Source organism: Saccopteryx bilineata, chromosome 3, assembly GCF_036850765.1.
Source record: "Saccopteryx bilineata isolate mSacBil1 chromosome 3, mSacBil1_pri_phased_curated, whole genome shotgun sequence".
Classification (NCBI taxonomy): Eukaryota; Metazoa; Chordata; class Mammalia; order Chiroptera; family Emballonuridae; genus Saccopteryx; species Saccopteryx bilineata.
In genome coordinates this window covers 205459901-205483340 of record NC_089492.1, presented here as the reverse complement: position 1 = coordinate 205483340, position 23440 = coordinate 205459901, and the positions used below count along the sequence as shown (strand labels likewise).

At 36.0% G+C, this 23440-nt stretch overlaps 1 protein-coding gene across 1 annotated transcript in view; it reads left to right on the top strand.

Moving 5' to 3' along the window:
- The window catches only part of ZNF644 (zinc finger protein 644), a 130078-nt gene that overhangs the window by 51447 nt on the left and 55191 nt on the right, over positions 1–23440 (top strand). Inside the window, 1 exon segment of the mRNA XM_066268630.1 lies at positions 1909–1969. Within this exon segment, the coding sequence (XP_066124727.1) occupies positions 1926–1969 (44 nt within the window). The 5' untranslated portion in view covers positions 1909–1925.

Below are 23440 nucleotides of genomic sequence, written 5' to 3'. Positions count from 1 at the left end.
GAAAATGCTAAAATGAGATGAATTATTATCCGCATTGGAGTTCAGAAAATACACAAATAAACATATAGGGTTGATATAGAGCTATTACTAGTTCCTATAGCACTCAAGGAACACAGCGTTACATAGCTGAAGACATTAAAGAAGGATCTGTCAGGGTGACTGAGCTAAAAATTGAAAACTTAGTAAAAAGATGTTAGCAAATTTAGAGATAGAAGGGAGGTATAGTTCATATGAAAGCTGAGCATATGGGGGCTGTTTCTGGGAGTTGAAATTTGGAATAGTAGAAACATGGAGTAAATGTGAGTAAATCTTAGGGATAGAGATGAGATAGTTCATACTATGGAAGGACTTAAAGAATAGATGTGACATCTTCAAGATAGTCATCACAAAAGGATTACTTATATAGTTGGGGGTATGATGAATTTGAGTGAATCTGGAAATAGAACAGTTAGAGTAATCTAGGTATGTATGGCAATAGGTATTCTGGTGCCTTTTTTTTTTTTTTTTTGTATTTTTCTGAAGTTAGAAGCAGGGAGGCAGACAGACTCCCACATGTGTCCAACCAGGATCCACCCGGCATGCCCACAAGGGGGCGATGCTCTGCCCATCTGGGGTGTTGCTCCACTGCGGTTGGAACCATTCTAGCACCTGAGGCGGAGACCATGCAGCCGTCCTCAGCGCCTGGGCCAACTTTGCTCCAATGGAGCCTTGGCTGCGGGAGGGGAAAAGAGAGGGAAGGGTGGAGAAGCAGACAGGTGCTTCTCCTCTGTGCCCTGACCAGGAATTAAATCCGGGACCTCCACATGCCGGGCTGATGCTCTAATGCTGAGCCAACTGGCCAGGGCTTCTGGTGCCATTTTTTTTGAGAATAAGTTACAACAGTAATAAGCCCGTTTCAGGTAGGGGAAGGAGAGTTTAGAGTTCAGGGTACAACATACTAAGTTTTCAGAATTTATAGAATGTGATAAAATTAGAGGTAGGTAGATTTTTGACAAGTAAGTTTTCAGTAGTGTGTTGGGGTAGAGGTTACATTATACTAGATTGAAGAGTAAATTGAGAAAGCAGGAGAGTATCAATGTATGCTATTTTCTGTAATAATGATTTCTGATTCTTAGTAAAGTATTAATCAGTGTTAGCCATTTTTATGGCTATTAATATATACTTTTATGCCATCTCTATTTTTTTTCTTTTCACATTTAAAAAATATGTACATAATAGTATTAGGTAAATATTGATCTAGATTGAAGTATGTTGTCATACTATTAAAGTTAATGAAAACAAGTTTTGTAAAATTTTTTGAAGAGAAATAGAAAGTTTGTTTCTCATTTGAATAGAGTATTATTATTATTATTATTATTATTAATTTAAATGAGAAGAGGGGAGATAGACTCTCACATGTGCTCTGACTGGTATCCACCTGGCAACATCTGGGGCTTTATTCATTTGGGGTCATGCTCACAGCTAAGCTATTTTTAGCACCTCAGGCAGAGACTCCACAGAACCATCCTCAGCATCTGGGGCCAATGCACTTGAATCAGTCAAGCCATGGCTGTGGGAGGCAAGAGAGAAGAGGGAAAGGGAGGAGAAGCAGATGGTCACTTCTCCTGTGTGCCCTGACTGGGAATTGAACCTGGGACTTCCACATGCCAGGTCAACACTCTACCACTAAGCCAACTGGCCAAGGACTGAATAGAGTATTTTTCATTAAAAAACAAAAAAAAAGATACTTAACAAGTTTCCTGAAGGTTAAAATAGTCACATTAATTGAACCATTTTTCAGATAGATGTCTTATCAAAAAAAAAAATTGATTTGCAGTTTTTAATTTTAAAGCATTGTGTGTCATCATAGATGTACTTATTCATACCTGAAGCAAAAAACTAAATAATAGTTTTACTGTGTTCTTTCAGGTTTGATTTAATTTCGAATGAGATTGTTCTTGCAGCAAGATGTTAATAAGACAAAATCTAGGTAAGTAGAAGCCTACTTTTTAAAATATTACATTTCAAAGTAGGAATAATACAAAAAATTGTTTTAAAAGTACTTTCAAGTACAGAATCAATGAGTTTTATAATAAAATTTTTGAATAAGAAGAATTGACTTTTTGATGCACGTGGTTCAGTTGATTTGTTTGTAGAAAAATACGGCTATCAAATTCTGGAGCTAAATTTTTTTTCTTCTTTGTTGAGTTTTGTAACTTAGGTGTGTGGCTTCCAATAATTATAAAATTTGTTAGAAAAGCAAATTTAATAAGAAATTTGTTTGCTTCAGTGTTCTCTCATTGTGAATTATAGTACTTCAGCAGTTGTTGCTTTTGTGAATGTTACTTTCTTATTTCCATGAATTGGTTCAATTATCCCAATTGTACTTTTTAATGTAATGTTCTGAATTGTAAATATTTCATTATTTATTTTGTGGGTATCTTTGCTGAATGGTTTTTGTAATTTAGCATTCTGATATGCTGTAATTTTTAAGACTGTTGATTTTTTAATTCATTGAGAGGAGGGGAGGCAGGGATAGACTCCAACATGAGCCCTGACTTAGTTCACCTAGCAGTCCCACTAGGGGGCGATGTTCTGCCCATCTGAGGCATCTGAGGTGGTGCTCCATTGCTCAGCAACTGTGCCCTTCTTAGTGCCTGAGGCCAGGCCATAGAGTCATCCTCAGTGCCTGGGGCCAACTTGCTCCAGTCTAGCCATGGCTGCAGGAGGGAGGGGGACAGAGAAAGAGAGAGAGAGATAGAGAGAAACGGAGAAGCAAGAGGGGGAGGGGTTGAGAAGCAGATGGGTGCTTCTCCTGTGTGCACTGACTGGGAATCGAACTCTGGACATCCACACGCTGGGCCGATGCTCTACCACTGAACCAACTTGCCAGGGCCAACTGTTGGCTTTCAGAAAATTGAACTGATATTATGTACTTTTGGTTTGGTATGTGAAAGAATACTTTTTAGTAATATAAACTGTTGAAATGTTAAAAAATATAAACTGTTAAAAAATATTACTATCTATTGGTAAGTGAACATGGCTTCTGGATATAAACAAAGTAAAAAGAATACTTTGATAAAATTGCAGGTAACTTGACCTTTCTCTAATCTAACTAGATGGCTCACCTGTCAGAAACTTAAAGATCTCGAAGTTAAAAACAAAAGTCTGGTATGAGAAGTGCTGTAGTTAATTGCAGGCAGTCCCTGGGTTACAAACGAGATAGGTTCTGTAGGTTTGGATATGTTTTTGTATGCACAGAAAGGTAAAAATAAATACTATGTTAAGACAAACATCTAAGTTGCATTTAATAGGTTAATGTACCTGTTCCAACTTATATACAAATTCAACTTAAGAACAGACCTACAGAACCTGTCTTGTTCATAACCCAGGGACTGCCTGAACAAGTTAGATATTTTGTATTCTCAGTAAGTAGTTTAGTCATAATTTGAGCAGTTTCTCTTTTATTGCTATTACATAATAATAGTAATGGTAGCTTGAAGAATATTTGTTGTCTCTAGATTTTATTAAGTGTGCCTTTAAACTGCTTTCTATGAGGAGGGTATGCAGTGTAGAAAACTTTATTTTTTTGGTTACTAAGGAGCAATTTTTATTTAAGAAGAATATTTTCATAGCATGTATTATAAGGAACATCTGTCTATATCTTGCTGAAGGAGAGACGCAGCTAGAGTTTTGTACTTAAGGTTTTATTGGGATTTTGTTTGCTACTTGAATATGCAGTGTTTATTAGAACCTTTGTTCTGATTTCTGACTTATAATTAGATATTACTCATGGGATGATACTGGTTTAATTTACTCTGACCATATCCAACCACAATTATATATACATTTTTTAATTAAGTTTGAATGTATGAATAGTAAAATATGGAAAATTTAAAGTATAGAGCTGAATGAGTTTTTATGTATGTGTTTATATTTATAACCACCATCTAGATCAAGGTGCAGAATGTTTTTATTTCCCAGACAATACACTCATGCTCTTCCCTTTCTAATTCAATAGCCTTTCTTCCCTGAGGTAAGCATCATCCTGAATTCTATCAGCATAGTTTAGTTTTGCTTTGAACTTTGTATAAAATTACATATTATGAACATTTGTATATTTTGTTTAGCATAATGTTTTTGAGTTTCTTCCATGTTGTATCAGTAGTTCATTATTTTTTGAAGCTGAGTAATACTCCATTGTATGAACATACTACAACTTTTTTATATACTCTATTATTTTGTTTATTGGATTCTCCGAGTCTCTGACCTTTCTTTCCTAGGTTCTACACTGCTTTCCTTTCTGGAGTTGACCCTTTCATTTTTCTCCATAACCTGCACAATAAAATATAAGCTCTATAACATAGCATATAATGATTTCACTGTAGGTATTTGAGAATACCTAGCATTATGTGAGTAAACAAAATATGAAATTTTATAGGCTTAGTTTTAGTCCTAAGTATATGTTTTCAGTCTTCACTAACCCCTTGTTTCCTCAGTTGCCAGTGTCTCTTTCTCCTTGTCAGCTTCTCTCCTGAAATAGTCCATATCAAGCATCATCTTGTCCTTAGAGCCAGACCTGGCCATACCCATTAGTCTGTTTTCTTTACTAGACTGTGGGCTTTTTGAAAGAAGATACTGTCGATGTCCTATTTATCTCAGTACAGTACTAAGTGAATGTTTGTTAAGCATAGCACAATGAACAGAGTTATCTGTCAAACAAATAGAGATTCAGAATATTTGCTTTAATTGGATGTGGGCATTAGCACTTCAGTTGCTGTTGGGTTGTAGGAAGGAGCCTTTGAGAACAATACAGAGGCAGCATTATAGACATTTTAGAAACAAATAAAATATCCCCCAAGTCTTATTTTGTCCAGTTGGAATAAAATAGCTAGTCATTGTTAGATTTGATTACTCTTTCAAAATGAAGTCATTAATCCATGTTATAGAAATTGGAGTGTTTACTAATAATATTCTTGTTGGAGTTTGTACTACTTATTTCTCTAAAGATTTTAAAAGATGTATTAGACTAATACAAGTAGAAGGTTAGAATGACTGGTCACATCTTTGTAGAGATAAAGAAAACTTTTCCTCATTTTCCTTAGGGTAAAAAACTGTTGTAGTAGAGGAAGAAATTGAATTACAGTCTGCAATTGTGATAGTATTTTTGATTCTTATAGCTTAAGAAACTTGCTGTTTGCTGAAAAGTATTAAAATTTTTTTCATCATTGTAGATCTATAATATATGTAAACAATATATCTTTATACTTTTTAATTGAACTTATTTGGGTGACATTGGTTAATAACATATATAGGTTTCAGGTGCACAGTTCTAGAACGCATCATCTATATATTGTATTGTGTGTTTACCCCCCCCCCCCCAAGTCAAGCCTCCTTTTATCACCATTTATCCCTACCTATATTTTCTTAAGAAATGAAACTTTTTAGAAACTTGAAAGCATTTTACACTAGTTTTCTTTCATATTTGAAATTCGGCTAGTTGGGTTGGCTATCGTAGTCCCCTGGGGGGTTTTTGCCTAAAGCTTGATTGCCTTCTAGCAAGTCCAAAGCAAGAAGAGGTTCTTCCCCACTGGGATCAATTTGTTGCTTTTCCTCTCTGCCGCTCTGCCATAAAGGTTGAACACAAAGTTGGACATTGACCCCATCTCATGCTGTTCTTCTGTCTCCCTACAAGGATTTTCTTAGAGACTGATTCTTATTAAATAAGAACCTCATTTATTTCTTTTGTTTCATCCTGGATGTTAAATGTGTTTAGTTTTTTGGTTGACAAAATTTGAGTATTCAGAGAAATTTAGCCTTGCAATTGCTTGACTTAAGAGTCTTTAAAAATTTTAAACTAGGTTTTCTTCTCAGAGGCTGATAGGTATATTTCAGTTTCAGACTCTTCATTTTCTGTTTATCTTAGCTACTGCTAAGCTTTTCCATTTTGTAGAATCCCTAAATCCAAGTATTTGAAGTTCTTCATGAAAGTTTGTCTTCTGTTAGCTTAATTTTCTTAATTTCCATATTAAACTCTCTGTGCTTCATTTTCTTTAGTAGCACTGTAGATGTGATTCCTTTGTTGTAATGTGAAAAAAACTTTTATAAAGTCATTTGCTCTTCATTCTTAATGATACTGCACATATACATTTGACCATTTTCAAATATATTGCCAAGCAACATTTAGTATTTCAAAATTGAATTTTAAATAAGTCACATATTCTTCTATGTGTGAGCAAATAGTACAGAAATGTTTAAAATAAAACACTTCTCTCCCAGCATTATGCTCCCCATAAGTTATCAAAAATAGCTTGTGTATATTCTACATTTCTCTTTCCATTTATAAATACATTTTGTACATTTATAATATATATATATATTACTTGTAATATAACTTTCCTTATTGATAGGTATTTGAGTATATCTCAGGGTTTGGTATTTTTTTGGTTTTTTGTTTTGTTTTTGCTGGTGTAAGCAATGCTGCAATAAATATTCTTGACTATATCATTGGGACTGTGTGAGAGTGTCTGTAGGATAAATTATAGCAATAGATTGCTGTGTCACTGTATATATGCCCTAATTTCTTATATATATTGCAATAGAGATTGTACATTGTATCGCAATGAGATTGTACCATTACATTTTTATTTTTTTATTTTTTGTATTCTTCCGAAGTGAGATGCGGTGGGGGGGTATGGGGGGAACGTAGACAGACCAACTCCCACATGCACCTGACTGGGATCCACTGGCATGCCCATTAGGGGTGATGCTCTGCCCATCTGGGGCGTTGCTCTGTTGCAACTGGAGCCATTCTAGCGTCTGAGGCAGAGGCCATGGAGCCATCCTCAGCATGCGGGCCACTGGGACTTCCACACGCCCGGCTGATGCCCTATCAGTGAGCCAACTGGCCAGGGCCCCATTACATTCTTATAGGCAGTTTTTGACAATTTCTGTTTCCCCACACCGTGCTAAATATTAACTGGTGTTTTAATTTTTGCCAGTTTAATCAGTGAAAAGTAGTATTTATTTGTGTATTTCTTTAAAGATGATATTTCTCAAAGGTTTGAAATGTCACCTTTATTATAACTTAATTTCACTGGAGAATATATAATTTGCAAAGATTTTCTTCCTTCATTGTTAAATTGATCAGTTAACATACCTTTGTAGTTTATGCATTGCATTCAGTTATTAAGATCAGATAACCAGATTTTAATAAAAGTTATATGCTTACATTGTGAGCAAATAGCTTTTTTTGTTCTCTTTATATTATTAATTTAAGACATATATTTCCTAATGATAAATTTCTTTATAATTTGCCACAAACTAATGTTAGCATAGTCGGTAAAATCCATTACTAAGTATTAGGTTTATCAGATTAGATTAAATTAACAACATGCTACTCAAACTCTGTTATCTTTTACAACTAAAGCATTAGAAAACTTTCCCTCTTTGTGATTATGATTTTGCTGCCTTTAGTATGTATGATAAACTATAATTATTAGTCTCAGATCCAGTTTTAAAATCAATGACCTCCTTTTTTCAAATTCTTTAATTCTAGAAACTACTAAATTTAAAACCAGAAAAAAACCTGAGAAAATTCTTAACATATAATAGTTTTCTCTTGAGTTATTTTAAAGGATTAAGATAATGGCTTCTATTGAAGTTATTTTTTAGTACTATATTTCCCAGTATGATGCCTTTACTTCTGGATATGTTTGTATTTCCCTTGGTTTTCATCTCTTAAAACTCATCCTTGGTTTTACTCTATAGTTTCATTTGTTGAAAGGGTTAAGTAGGTATAAGGTATTTTTCCCTGCTGAGAAGGAAGGACGGGGCCGGGCCCGGGCCCGGGCCCGGGCCCGTAGCCATAAAGTGTGGAATAGTAAAGGCTTTATTGAGTACTGCGCTGCCGGGATGATGTTATCTGCTCTCGGGGGCAAGGGTCAGAGAAGTTGCAAGGGGTGACCCATGTGAGATATATTAAAGGGTCCCTAGGGTGGTTGAGCTAATATGACGTGGTGAAATCTCACTGGCTGACGGAGGTGTTGCTTTTTTCCAAAGGGTTCCTGGGAAATTTCTTTTGGCATGCTGAGTGTGGGCGGTCTTAGCCGAAGTTTCTGGGCCTGAGTTCCCCACGTGACCTTCCCCCATTGCTGACCACCCTACAGTAGGGTGCATTGATATGTTTTTAAGCTGAGTGGTCAATCTGTTGTTCCAAAGAAAGTTTCATCCATGTCTGTATTAAAATTTTTTTACCTGAATTGGAAGTGGTTTTCAACTTAACAGTTAAAGCCTAAGTGGAAAATGTCATTTCTACCATATGTGAACAGGGAACCATACTGTTGCTGTAGTTTAACCTTCTCTGGTAGGTCTAAACCAGTGGTCCCCAACCCCTGGGCCATGGACCGGTACCGGTCCGTGGGCCATTTGGTACCAGTCCACAGAGAAAGAATAAATAACTTATATTATTTCCGGTTTATTTATATTTAAGTCTGAACGATGTTTTATTTTTAAAAAATGACCAGATTCCCTCTGTTACATCCATCTAAAACTCACTCTTGACACTTGTCTCAGTCACGTGATACATTTATCCATCCCACCCTAAAGGCCGGTCTGTGAAAATATTTTCTGACATTAAACCGGTCTGTGGCCCAAAGAAGGTTGGGGACCACTGGTCTAAACTGTAAATCAGGGTGCTAAATAAAGCAAGGCATTCAGTAAGTTTGTATTGAAACCTGATGTTCTAAGCACTATGCTATATGTTAAGTATGCATTGATAATTAAAATTTTCAGTGCCATATAATGAGCTGTATAATAAGTCATGAAAAGAACACTCTCAGGTATGTAAGGGAAAACGTAGTAGGACTAAGAAGGGAATTTTGAAGGAAGAGATCAGAAAAGGCTTCTTAGAAGGAAGGTAACAATTTGAGATGGGCCCTCCACTCAAAGAAGGAAAGAAGGAAAGAATAGAATTTTGATTGTAGTCTAACCTGATGAAAATGTGGACAGAGGGTGTAAACTAAATTTTAGTTTCCAGAAATTATTTGGTAAGACAGTTTTATTTATCTGGATGTCCATGTTGTCAAAGTTAATGACATTTTCCTAGGTATACTAAAGTTTACACTTGACTACAGCCTAGGAATTCATTGTTTGAATTGCTCCCTTGTTCTGTTTTTTCTAGACTTTTAAAACAAATCTGATTTTGAGCCCACTAATAAATAGATTATACTATAAAAGTCTCCATGCGTACTATTATAGTAATTTGAATACTACAATATTGCACTTAAGGGTATGAGTTTCATAAATAATAAAACATCAGGTAGATAATTAGAACCTAAATCCTTGGACCTCTTATCTAGTGTTCTGTTGAGATGACCATTTTAAAGCAGATACTTGAAAACTTTTTCAGGTTTTTCTAGCTAGGTTGAGGACTGTGAACCTAGCTGTCACATGTTTGAGGCTCAGTAAATACTTGTTTAATCTATTATTGATTCAGGTAGGATTTTATGAATTGGTTATTGAGTTAAATTGGGTTTAGCTCATACTTGATACTAGTTACTAATATGAGGAGAAAAGATGACTAAATATGTAATTATATTAAAATGTGGTTAGTGTTATGATAGTGTTCCTGGATAATAAGGACCATGTCTGTTTTAGTTAATAATATATGAGCACTTAGGACAGCACTTTTCTCATAGTAGGCATTTAATCAAGATTTAATGAATGACTGAATGAAAGTATGGCAGGATCTCCCAGAAGTGCCAGTTAGACAAACTTGAAGGAACTGTTGGTGATTTATCTGCATAAAAAGTTGTGGAAGAACGGTTGTTAGCAGAAGAAATAGTATGTGGAAAGGTTGAGAGGGAAGAGAAAGGGAAGATTGGTAGAACTGAAGGAAATGTAATATTTTTGAGTGTAGTTAGTTCTACACAGAGTGAGAATGCAGGTAGTGGCTAGTGTTAAAAGATAAAGACAGTGAGTAAAGCTGGAGCTGTTTTATTGAGGATTTTATAAACCTCTTTAAGGAGTTTGAGTTTGTAGAGTACTTGAGACACCCTTGAGGGTGTTTAAGTGTGAGGAAGTGATACAATCAGATCTGTATTTTAGAAAAGGTCCCTATTTAAAGTGTAGAATGCCTGTGAGGAAGGCTGCCGGCCTGACTTTAGAGTGGTGATAGTGAGGACAAAAAGATGTAATTGGGTAAGAGAGATTGAGATAACAGAATAAATCAGCTTTTGTGATTAATTATAATGGAATTGGGGGTAGGAGAGTAAGGAAGGAGTTAAGGATGCTATTCATGTTTCTGTCTTGAACAGTAGGATATATCCTATTCACAGATAGGATATATACTGAGATTGAAGTAGCTCAAGATAGCTAAGTAGAAATTTCAAGTGGCAGTTAGATCAAGAGACCTGTAACTCAGAAAGATCTAAGAGTAATCAACATTAAATCTTTATAATATCTTGCAAATTTATTTTTTGTACTAATATTTCTGTAAGGTATTACAAAACATCTTTTATATGTTAAATATTTAGTGACCTAAAGATTGTTGAAAAATGACTTGCTCTGTATAGATTTTTTTAATTGAATATATTAATGATTTGAGAGAGAGAGAGACACTTAGATTTGATGTTGCACTTATTCATGCACTCATTGGTTGATTTCTTGTATGTGCCTTGACTGGGGATCAAACCCACAACATTGGCATATTGAGGCAATGCTCTAACCAACTGAATGACCCAACCAGGGTTTGCTTATTCTTTATTAAACAAGATTTAACTCATTTATGCCTCATGTTTCATTATTGGAATGGTAGTGACATGGGAATTGTCCTACTACTTAAGGCTGTTGCTGAGGTATGCTTTTTTCATGCATGTCTCCCGAGGGTACATGTGATCACCATGGTGCACAGTTAGTCACTGTTGTGGATACTGGCATGCTGGGAGCTTGTCAAAAGTATTGTGAATTTTCAGAAAATTTTTGAAGAACTGAATTTCAAAAATTGCAACCTCCAGCATAAATGGGTTAATGCCATTAATGAATAATTAATCATACTACTGTTGGCAAGAGTCTTATAAAAGATACTTGACTAGCTAAGGGTGTATTAAGTGGTGTACTAAATTATCTTGGATTTTCATTAATACTATCTGATACATATTAGCTAAATATGAATTCTGATAATTTGAAAATACAGGTAGCCTGAGTAACATTTTAGGCTAAAATGTCCTGAAGTCTTTAGGTTTATCGTAATTCAGCAAGTCATTAGGATTAAAGGTATATATGAGAGTAGGACATTGCCTCTTGTTCGCTGTTTTACATACCATCTAGTCACTCAAACATTTGTTGAATAATCAGACAGTATGTACATATAATCTTTACTATCTAATCAAATTTTATTTTTAGTTAAATGATTGCAGTAGCAGACAAGTTAGTCCTTCCAACTTAAAAAATTATACTTTTAATTAATATTTTCCCCAAGTTGCCCTATAACTATTCATATTTGTACTGCTTTCCTTTTATATATTTTGTTCCTAACAGACATACATCATTTTCTAATAAGAAACATTTTTAATGAAATTATTGAGTAAATTGAATAATAAAAACACAATCAGCTTGGACATTTTTGTGTATTCTGAAATCTCTATGTATAAACTGGATTGATTAGTCAGCTTTACTCTTAAAATCTGTTATTGCTAGTGCCTTGTACTCTTGTTATCGAGATCAAAATTCCTCTGAATATTTTTATTGCTTATTTTCTGTCATAAAGGTTCAGTCACTTCCTAGGTCTTTTTCCTTTTATTTTGTCAACGTAGTAATATTGATCATGTCCGTTCTCATTGCTATTTTGTTTATTCCATTGTATTCATCTGTGAATGATGTTTTTGTTCATTTTATTTGTGCAAGGACATTTAATTCAGTTTTTTTAAGGAAGTTACTCAATTATATTATTCACCTGTTCAAAAAACATTAACAACTTCTTAAGGAATAAACTTTAATTTTTAGTTCTTATAGTCAAGAGCTTCCAAAGTTATGTTCCAATTTTAACAGTTTCATCTCCTAATTTTTTAATAAGCATTTGCTGCATCTTAATTGATTATCATTATTTTTTTTAAATTCTGACACTTCCACCTTATATCTTTTTACCAGTCTCATCCTCAGTTCATCTATACATTTGAAATTTAACCATCCAAGGAAGTTCAGCTCAAATCTTGCCTGTCTTGAGGTGACACAGTCTATAGCAGGTGTCAGGAACCTATGGCTCGTGAGCCAGATGTGGCTCTTTTATGGCTGCATCTGGCTCGCAGACAAATCTTTAATATAAAAAATAATGTTAAAAATATAAAACATTCTCATGTATTACAATCCATTCATTTCCTACCACTCATGTTCATGGTTGCAGGTGGCTGGAGCCAATCACAGCTGTCCTTTGGGACAACACCAAATTTTTATTAGATAATGCATAATGTTCATGGGTTGTTGTATGGCTCTCACGGAATTACATTTTAAAATATGTGGCGTTCATGGCTCTCTCAGCCAAAAAGGTTCCCGACCCCTGGTCTGTAGGAAGCCACTTTCTCTACATCTTCTACAGTGATTGTAAATTGAACCACCTATTGATTCAATAACTTAAAAGCATGGCAAGATAGTAAGATACTAAATATTAACATCTCCTGTAGCACCTTCTGCAGTTGACAGGTTCTTATATTATTTTGATGATCAAAAACAAACTATTGCAACATTAGTTTATTTTTGAACAAAAGTTTAGTGTTTACTCTTTACACATGACAAGCAGTTAGATTTTTTTTCTTGATTAAAAACTGAAACCATGATAAGACCATATTTATTTTATTTAACATTTACAATAGTGCATACTGTATTCCAGGCTTTGTTACAAGTTCTATCTAAAAATTAACCCAGTCCTCAGTTTTTATATAAGGAAACTGAAATACAGTGAGTTTAATTGAATTTAGGATTTATATCCAAGAGTCTAGCTTAAAAGCCTATTCATATTTTTTATTGCTTCATGATTCTTTTTTTTTTTTTTTTATTTTTCTGAAGTTGGAAACGGGGAGGCAGTCAGACAGACTCCCACATGCGCCCGACTGGGATCCACCCGGCATGCCCACGAGGGGGCAGTGCTCTGCCCATCTGGGGCGTCACTCTGCTGCAACCAGAGCCATTCTAGCCCCTGAGGCAGAGGCCACGGAGCCACTCTCGGCACCCGGGCCAACCTCGCTCCAACGGAGCCTTGGCTGTGGGAGGGGAAGAGAGAGAGAGGAAGGAGAGGGGGAGGGGTGGAGAAGCAGATGGACGCTTCTCCTGTGTGCCTTGGCCGGGAATCGAACCTGGGACTCCTGCATGCCAGGCCGATGCTCTACCACTGAGCCAACTGGCCAGGGCCTATTGCTTCATGATTCAGTACTTATTGGTTGTATGTTTCTAGGAATTTATTTCTTCATGGTTATTCAATTTTTTTGGTGTACAGTTGTTCATAGCATTCTCATAATCCTCTTTGTGTGGTGTTGTTTTTAATGTCCCCTTTCATTTCTGATTTAGTTATTTGAGGCTTCTTTTTTTTTTCTTTAATCTAGTTGAAGACTTGTTAATTGTATTTACCTTTTCATAAAGCCAACATTTTTTAAATTTTGCTTTTGTTCGTGCTTGTGTTTATCTCTGCTCTAATCTTTATTATTTCCTTCCTTCTCTTAGCTTTGTATGTAGTATTCTTTTCTAATTTCTAGAGGTGTAAATTAAGGTTGTTGATTTAAGATTCATCTTATTTTCTTAAAGTAATTTTATATTGTCTATACTTCCAGCACTGTTTTTAGTGCATCTCACAAATTTTAGTATGTTGTGGTTTCATTTTTATATGTCTTAGGTATTTCTAATTTCCCCTTTTTTCAAATCATTGACTATTTAAAAGTATGTTGTTAAATTTCCACGTATATGTGTGCATTTTTCAGTTTTCTTTGAGCTGTTGATATCTAGTTTTATTCCTTTGTGATCAGAAAACATATTTTCTATCATTTAAGTCTTCTTTCATTGTTTTCTGTTTTGTGGCCTAACATGTGGTCTATGTTAGGAAAATGTTTTATATGCACTTGTGAAGAATATGTATTCTGCCATGGTTGGGTAGATTATTCCGTATATATCTCTTGGTCCAATTGGTGTATTGGAGTGGTTTTCAACTGACTGTGTGTGAACTGATGCTGGTCTGCTAGAAATTTTGTGCCAGTCCACGAAACAGTTGACTCCCCTGATGTTGCATGAAAATTATAGACCCAGTGATTGTAGACTATAATCTGAAGATTGTAGATCCAATGATTACAAACTGCATAACTTTCATACATTAGAGTGGTTAACTCTTTCACAGACTGGCATGAGCAGTTGAAAACCACTGGTCTGTGGTATTCAAGTTCTCTATTTCTTTATTGATCCGTAATGCTTTCTTTTGTATAATATTTAATTGATCTTTCTGTTCCTGATTTTGATTTCCTTCTCATTGCCTTGTGTGTAAATTTCTCAATTTTAGTTTACTTTGGTGATTACAATTAGTATCTTGAACTAGTTTGAATACTAACTTTGTTTCAGTAGTATAAAAATCTGTTCTTTTTTTTTTTTTGTATTTTTCTGAAGTTGGAAACGGGGAGGCAGTCAGGCAGACTCCCGCATGCGCCCGACCGGGATCCACCCAGCATGCCCACCACTGGGTGATGCTCTGCCCATCTGGGGCACTGCTGTTACAACCAGAGCCATTCCAGCGCCTGAGGCAGAGGCCATGGAGCCATCCTCAGCGCCCAGGCCAACCCTGCTCCAATGGAACCTTGGAGCGGGAGGGTAAGAGAGAGACAGAGAGGAAGGAGAGGGAGAGGGTTGGAGAAGCAGATAGGTGCTTCTCCTGTGTGCCCTGGCTGGGAATCGAACCCGGGACTCCTGCACTCCAGGCCGATACTCTACCACTGAGCCAACTGGCCAGGGCAAAATCTCTGTTTTTATACTGCTTCATCTCTCTTCTGTTTTATTGTTCCTGTTACAAATTCCCTCTTTATACAATAATAGTAGCTTCTATATTTACCTGTGTAGTTGCCTTTATCATTGTTCTTTATTTGATTTATAGTTTCAAGTTACTATGTAGTATCTTTTTTTGCAGCCTGGAGGATTTCCTTTAACATTTTTTGTGGGGCAGTTCTAGTAATAGTTAACTCTCTCAGCTTTTGTTTATTTGGGACTGTCTTAATTACACTTTCATTTTTGCAGGACCATTTTGCTGGGTATAGAATTCTTGGTTGATATTTTTAAAAAGCTATTTATAAATATGTCAATGCCTTCTGGTCCCCATGGATTTTTTTGAGGAATTAGATTTTAATATTATTAAGGGTCTCTGTTGTATGTGATAGGTAGGTTGCTTCTGTGTTGCTGCTTTTATTGTTTATTCTTTGTCCTTGGATTTTGACTATTTTATAAAAATGTAACTTAGTCTGTATTTCTGAATTTTTCCTACTTGAAGTTTGTTGGATGTCTTAGATGTTCTTTGTCCTTGGATTTTGACTATTTTATAACAATGTAACTTAGTCTGTATCTCTGCATTTTTCCTACTTGGAGTTTGTTGGATGTCTTAGATGTTTAGATTTATGTCTTTATCAAATTTTGAGTGTTTCCAACCATTTAAAAAAATATTTTTTCAGCCTCTTGCTTTGTTTTTTTCATCTTATTATAAATATGTTGGTCTACTTGATGGCATCTACAGGTCTCTTAGGCTTTGTTCATTTCTCTTAATTTTATTTTTGTTCTACTTCTTAGGCTGCATACTTTCAATTGAGCTATGTTCATGTTCACTGTTTATTCTGCTTGCTCAAGTCTACTTTTGAAAGCCATTAGTGAATTTTTCATTTTAATTATTAATATTCTGTGTAATGAGATGTGGTTCTCTTAGCTTCCTTAAGTTCTTTCATTGTGGTTTTTGTGATTTCTTTGAGCATATTTATGACTCAATTTAAAGGCTTTGTATAATAAGTCCCATGTCTATGCTTCTTTTAGGGATGGTTTCCGTTGAATTTTTTCGCCTATGAATAGGTGAAAAAATTCACGTTTCTTTACATGCCTTGTGATATTTTTCTTGATAAATTGGACCTTTTGAATACTATAATGTACTTGTAGAGAAACTTCTCCTCAGGGTTTCTTGTTACTTGCTTTGATTTGTAGTTGTGATTTTTCTATATTTTAAAAAACTATATTTTTGTCGTTTGTCTTTCAAGTCTCTCTTCCTTTAGGTCACCTAGTAGTTTGACAAAAATTTTTGTAAATGCCTAGAGAAGAGGAAAAAGGAAGGAAGGAAGAAGAGGAAAGAGAATAAAAGACTTTGTAAGGAAAAAAATACCTTTCCATGTGTTGCAAATTGGCATTTTTAGGGGACACTCCTTCAGTTCTTAAGACTAGTTGCTTAAAATGCTGCCTTCACCTTTTCTTCCTGCTTGCACAGAGTCTAAAAATTAGCCAGAGGTTGAAGCTAAAGATTTTTTTTTCTATTTTTTTCTGAGCAGGCTGTAGGGCATGGGAAGGGATTTCTAGATCTTTCGTTCTATACACAAGCTTTTCTAAGCCTTTATTCACCAAAGTACCCTCTTTCCAGATTTTCATCCCAATCTTGCTAACATCCTCTGCTTCACTGCTTTTCTAACTTGAGACATTTTTGAGTTAGGCGAAACAAAGGCATGTATGTGTGTTTTATCAATCCTTCCTTGAACCCCAACGCAGGTCAGAACAAACATGTATTTCTATTGGAACTAGGTCAGCTCTGCTCTCTGTGGAACTAGATCCTCATAACAGGAATGTTGGCTGTCTTTTTTACTTTTGCTGTACTGTATAAGGGGTTCTAGCTCAGCTAAGTTAAAATGCCATAAAGCTTTTCTGCTATTTTTAAGTTGCTTTTTTCTTGATTCAGAATTTGCTTTGGTTCTGTAAAGCATTTACTATTTCCAGAATTTGGACAAAGTTGCTTCTGACAGTTTTTGTTCTTGATTCTAGTTTTCTTTGGAGGAATGGGCTTTTTTAATTTTCCTGCTGTATTTCCAGAGACACAACCAATAGATTGTGTGTGTATAAAGTGATTTATTTTAAGGAGTTGATCCACTCAAAATGGAGGATATAAAGTCCAAAGACTGAGTGTGGGCTGGCAGGCTGGAGATGTAGAGAAGAGCGCTTGAGTTCAAGTCTAAAGGTTGAAGACTCAGGAAAGATATTGGAGATCTGGTTGAAGGCCATCTGCTGCAGAATTCCCGCTTGGTCAGGGGGGGTCAGTTTTTGTTCTGTTCAGGTTTTCAGCTGATTATATGAGGCCCAACACATTGTGGAGGACTATCTTCTCATAAGTGTCAATTTAAATGTTAAATCTTTGACCACATACCTGAACACCATGGCCTAGCCAAGTTGACATAAAATTAGCCATCACACCCTCTCTTGCCATTTTAACTAACATACTACATTTTATTTGTGTGTTTATCTTGTATCCTCTATCCTTACTGTACTCACTTATTCTGGAAGTTTTTTTTTTGTCAGTTCTTTGGGATTTTTTATGTAGACAATGTTGTGTCATATGCCTATCCAGGCAGTTTAAAGATTTTTCCTTTCTTCTTTTTTTTTTTTTTTTGCATTTTCCTGAAGCTGAAAACAGGGAGAGACAGCCAGACAGACTCCCGCATGCGCCCGACCGGGATCCACCCGGCACGCCCACCAGAGGGCGACGCTCTGCCCCTCCGGGGCATCGCTCTGTTGCGACCAGAGCCACTCTAGCGCCTGGGGCAGAGGCCAAGGAGCCATCCCCAGCGCCCAGGCCATCTTTGCTCCAATGGAGCCTCGGCTGCGGGAGGGGAAGAGAGAGACAGAGAGGAAGGAGAGGGGGAGGGGTGGAGAAGCAGATGGGCGCTTCTCCTATGTGCCCTGGCCGGGAATCGAACCCAGGACTTCTGCATGCCAGGCCGACGTTCTACCACTGAGCCAACCGGCCAGGGCCAGATTTTTCCTTTCTAATGTGTACGCCTTTTATTTCTTATTCTTGTCATTTTTGCAATGGCAAGAACTTCTAGGAATATGTTGAATTACAGTGGTGAGGTTGGACATCTTTGCCTTTTACCCAGTCTTTGAGGGAAAGCATTCAGTCTTTTACTATTAAATATGATGTCTACTATAGGTATTTTGTAGAAGCTCTGTATCAAGTTGAAATAGATTCCCTTTATTCCAAATGCTGAGAAATTTCCTTTTTTTAATCATGAATAATTGTTGGGCTTTCAGTTGATATGGTCATATGATTCTTTTTCTTTAGCCTATTGTGATATGGTAGATTCCATTGAATTTTTTTTTTTTTTAAATATTCAATCAACCTCACATTCCTGGAATAAATCCACCCGGCCGTGGTGTATAATTCCTTTTATACATTGTTTGATTCAATTTGCTAATATTTTATTGAGAATTTTTGCATTCAGGTTATTAGAGATAATAGTCTAGCAGGTGTCCTCAAACTACGGCCCACGGGCCGCATGTGGCCCCCTGAGGCCATTTATCCGGCCCCCCACCGCACTTCCGGAAGGGCCACCTCTTCTACTGGTGGTCAGTGAGAGGAGCACTGTATGTGGCGGCCCTCCAACGGTCTGAGGGACAGTGAACTGGCCCTCTGTGTAAAAAGTTTGGGGACCCCTGGTAGTTTTCTCTGTTTTTTTTGGTACTCTGTCTGGTATTGGTAACAGTGTAGTACTAACTTCATTAAATAGTTTGGGCTATGTTCCCTCTGTTTTTATTTTCTGGAAATGATTAAATAGAATTGGTATTCTTTTTTTTTTTTTTTTTGTATTTTTCTGAAGCTGGAAACGGGGAGAGAGTCAGACAGACTCCCGCATGCGCCCGACCGGGATCCACCCCGCACGCCCACCAGGGGCGACGCTCTGCCCACCAGGGGGCGATGCTCTGCCCCTCTGGGGCGTCGCTCTGCCATGACCAGAGCCACTCTAGCGCCTGGGGTAGAGGCCAAGGAGCCATCCCCAGCGCCCGGGCCATCTTTGCTCCAATGGAGCCTTGGCTGCGGGAGGGGAAAAGAGAGACAGAGAAGAAGGAGGGAGGGGTGGAGAAGCAAATGGGCGCTTCTCCTATGTGCCCTGGCTGGGAATCGAACCCGGGTCCCCCGCATGCCAGGCCGACGCTCTACCGCTGAGCCAAGCGGCCAGAGCCGAATTGGTATTCTTTTAAAAATTATTTAAAATAATTCTCTAGCCTGACCAGGCGGTGGCGCAGTGGATAGAGCATTGGACTGGGATATGGAAGGACCCAGGTTCGAGACCCCGAGCTCGTCAGCTCAGCTTGAGCGTGGACTCATCTGGCTTGAGCCAAAGCTCACCAGCTTGGACCTAGGGTTACTGGCTCCAGCAAGGGGTTACTCGGTCTGCTGAAGGCCTGCGGTCAAGGCACATATGAGAAAGCAATCAATGAACAACTAAGAAGTCGCAACGCACAACGAAAAACTAATGATTGATGTTTCTCATCTCTCCGTTCCTGTCTGTCTGTCCCTGTCTATCCCTCTCTCTGACTCTATCTCTGAAAAAATAAAATAAAATAAAATAATTCTCTACTTGGAATTCTCCAGTGAAATCATCTTGGCCTAGACATTTCCTTTTTTGGGAGCTTTACGATTCTGAAATGTAATGTCCTGGGCTATAATAGATTAAATTCTCATTGAGGGAGTTGTGGTCGGTTGTATTTTTCAAAATAATTGGGCGTTTGTTAAATTTATGTTTGTAAAGTTATTCACAGTATGACCTTATTATCATTATTGTGTCTTTAGAGGCTGTAGTGTTATCTACTGTTTTGTTATTAAATTGACAATTTTTTTTATCTTTGTCAGTTTTGCTAGAAGTTTTATTCCCATATAACTAGCTTTTCTAGTGATTTTTTTACTGTTATCACTGTTTTGAATTTCATTTATTTCTACTCATATTTTTTTCTTCTTTATGCTTGCTTTTGTATTTTGCTGTTCTTTTGTTATTATTAAATATGCAGTGTTTCTCTTCTCAAATGTAACATTTAATACTATAAATTTCCCTGTCAGCCTTGCTTTAGCTGCATCCCTCATATTTTGTTAAATTATATTTTCATTTTAAGTTCTTTTAAACATTTTTTATGAGTTTTTTGAGGTATGGATTGTTTGGAAGTGTGTTGATTTTCAATTGATAGAAATTTTTGTTTTATTTTTTCCTGCTATTGATTTCTAATTTATTCCATTATGGTCAGAGAATGCACTCTTTATGATTACTCTCATCATTTTGTTCAGGTTTATTTATTGCTGTGGATATTATCTGTCTTCATGAGTATTTATTTCATGGGCACTTGAACAGTGTTTTCCTCTCTTGCTATGTATGTTAGTTGCATCTTATTGGTACATTGTGTTTGGATTTTTTAATAGTCTTGCTTATATTCTGTTTAGTAGTTGTATCAGTTATGAGAGAAGAGTGTTAAAATCTGCAACTATAATTATGGATTCATATATTTTTCAGCTTTATTAATATATTTTGTGGTTCTGTTTTTTGAGCACATACACATTTAGGATCATTATGTCTTCCTGGTGGGTTGATGATCCCTTTTATCATTATTTAATGTCCCTCTTGGTCACTAGTGTTATTCCTCATTTTATAGTTGTAATGAGCAGGGGGGAACAGGGAGAGAGATAAGTTGAGACCAAAAGTGCCATGATTACAATCCAAGTTAATTACTGTATTTTGTTTATTCTGTATCAGAGTATTTTTATAAAAATATTGGGTTTAAAATCTTTAAGTGATTTGCATTTTATAAAAAATAGCATGTGTGAATAGTTGGTATACCATGAATATAGATAGCATCTGTTATAAGGTGATAGTTTTTTAATGTTCTAAATGACAAAGTGACTTAGATGAGAATAATTTGCCTGTTGATTTATGGTAAGGCCTTCAAAAGATTAGAGAAATTTTACAAATATATAATTTTTAAAATTAAAATTAAATTTTATTTAAATTAAATTTGTTTAAATTAAATTTATATATAACAATAATAAAACTTCTACTGTTAATATTTACTTGTCTTGTCCACTCCTCCTATCTCTCAGAATATGCCTACCTAGTTTTAAGTGAATTATTAGGAGATGGAAGAGAGAACAAAATGCCTGGAAAAGAATTATATCTACTCAATTCTTATGCCAAAATGACTGTAAAACAGTTGTTTTTCAAGTGGCTCTTCTCACACAGTCAAACCTGCCACAGGTAAACAGATACATTCAATCTATAGGTTTAAAGAAATCTGAGTTCTGCCATTGGCTGTCTTTGAAGGTCTCTACCTTGGTAGTATCTCTGCAGCTCACTATCTATTATTTATTCCTATAGTGAGGTTGTTGATAGGATTTTAAATAATGTGTTTCTACGTACATAGGTGGTCTGGAGGGATGTTTGGCCATTGAAATATTGGAATTTCTGGAATACTACCATTTACTTAAGGGATGTGAAACAAAATATGTAAAAAATTGGGAAGTGTTTTGGAGTCTTCATCATGTAGGTGTGATCTGTTATTAAATCACAGTTTTGTCCTCTTTCCTCCCCAGAGGATTGTGGGTAAGGGATTGGCGAGAAAGTTCCCAACTTCTAATCATGGTTTGGTCTTTCTGGTGACCGGCCTCACCCTGGAGCCCATCAGGAGTAGCCTCCTTAGAACAAAAGATACTCTTTGTCACTAAGGAAATTCCAAGGAATTTAGGAGGTCTGTGTAAGATATTTCTATCACTAAGGAAATTGTAAGATAAGTTTTAGGAGTACTTTGTTAGGAACTGAGGCAGAGACCAAATATATATTTATTATGTTTCACAGAGTTCTTTATATATTCAGGATATTAACCTCTTATCAGATATTTGATTTACTAATATATTCTCCCACTCCATTATTTACCTTTTCACTGTTATTATGTTCTTTGATTCAAAGAAGTACTTAAATTTAACATAGTCTCTTTTATTTATTTTTATTTGTATTGTCTGTGTTCTTGGTGCCACATCCAAGAAATCATTGTCAAAATAATCTTATGAAACTTTCCCCCTATGTTTTGTTCTAAAAGTTTTTTAGTTTTAGCAAACATGTTTAGGAATTTGATCCACTTTTAGTTAATTTTTGTATATGATGTATCTTACTTCCTTTTGGCTGGTATAGTGAAATGCCACATACTGAGTAGCTTATAAGCGACACAACAATTTATTTCTCAAAATTCTGCAGGCTGGAAGTCTCCAGATCAGGATGCCAGCATGGTCAAATGTGCCCAGGTCCCTTTTCTGGATTATAGACTTCTTGTTGTGTCCTTACATGGCAGAAGGGGCAGGGAGCTCTTTAGACCTTTTTTTTTTTTTTAAATCAATTGCATTCTTTTTTTAATGTTTTATTTATTCATTTTAGAGAGGAGAGAGAGAGAGAGAGAAAGAGAGAGAGAGAGAAAGCGGGGAGGAGCAGGAAGCATCAACTCCCATATGTGCCTTGACCAGACAAGTGCAGGGTTTTGAACTGGCGACCTCAGCGTTCCAGGTTGACGCTTTATCCACTGCGCCACCACAGGTCAGGCTAAACCTTCTTTTTATAAAGTCATTAATCTCATTGATGAGGGCTCTTTCCTTGTGACCTAATCACCCCGAAGGCTCCACCTATTACCATCAAATTAAACATTAGAATTTCAGTATAGAATTTGGAGAAACACTTAACATTCAGACCATAGCATGATGTAAACAAAGAATCCAGCTATATTGTTTTGCATGTCTTTATCCAGTTTTCCTAGCACCATTTGTTGAAAAGACTGTTCCCTATCAAATGGTCTTGGTATCCTTGTCAAAAATCATTTGACCTTATATGCAAGGGTGTATTTCTGGGCTCTCTATTATATTCCATTAGTGTTTTTTTGTCTGTCTTTATCCCAGTACCACACTGTTTTCTTCTAAAAGTTTATTATTGCTGTTTTGATTACTTTAGATTTGTAGCAAGTTTTGAAATAAGGAATAGTAAGACCTGCAACTTTGTTCTTCTTTTTCGAGATTATGTTAGCTATTTGGGGTTTTTTGCGATTCCATATGAACTTTAGGATTAATTTTTCTGTCTGCAAAATACTCCATTGGGATTTTGATAAGGATTGCATTAAGTCTGCTTTGGGTAGTATTGATATTTTAATATTGTTATGTCTCCCCGCCCATGAACACTAGACATTTTTTCATTTGTTTTGTCATCTTTAATTTTATTTGACAATGTTTGTAATTTTCACTATAAAAGTCTTAGGCTTCGTGGTTAAGTTTATTTCTACATATTGAATTCTTTTTGATGCTATTGTGAATGGAATATTTTTTTCTTAATTTTTTCTCAGATTGGTCATTGTTAATACAAGGAAATACAGCAACTTTTGTATGTTAATTATTTTCTATCATTGTTTT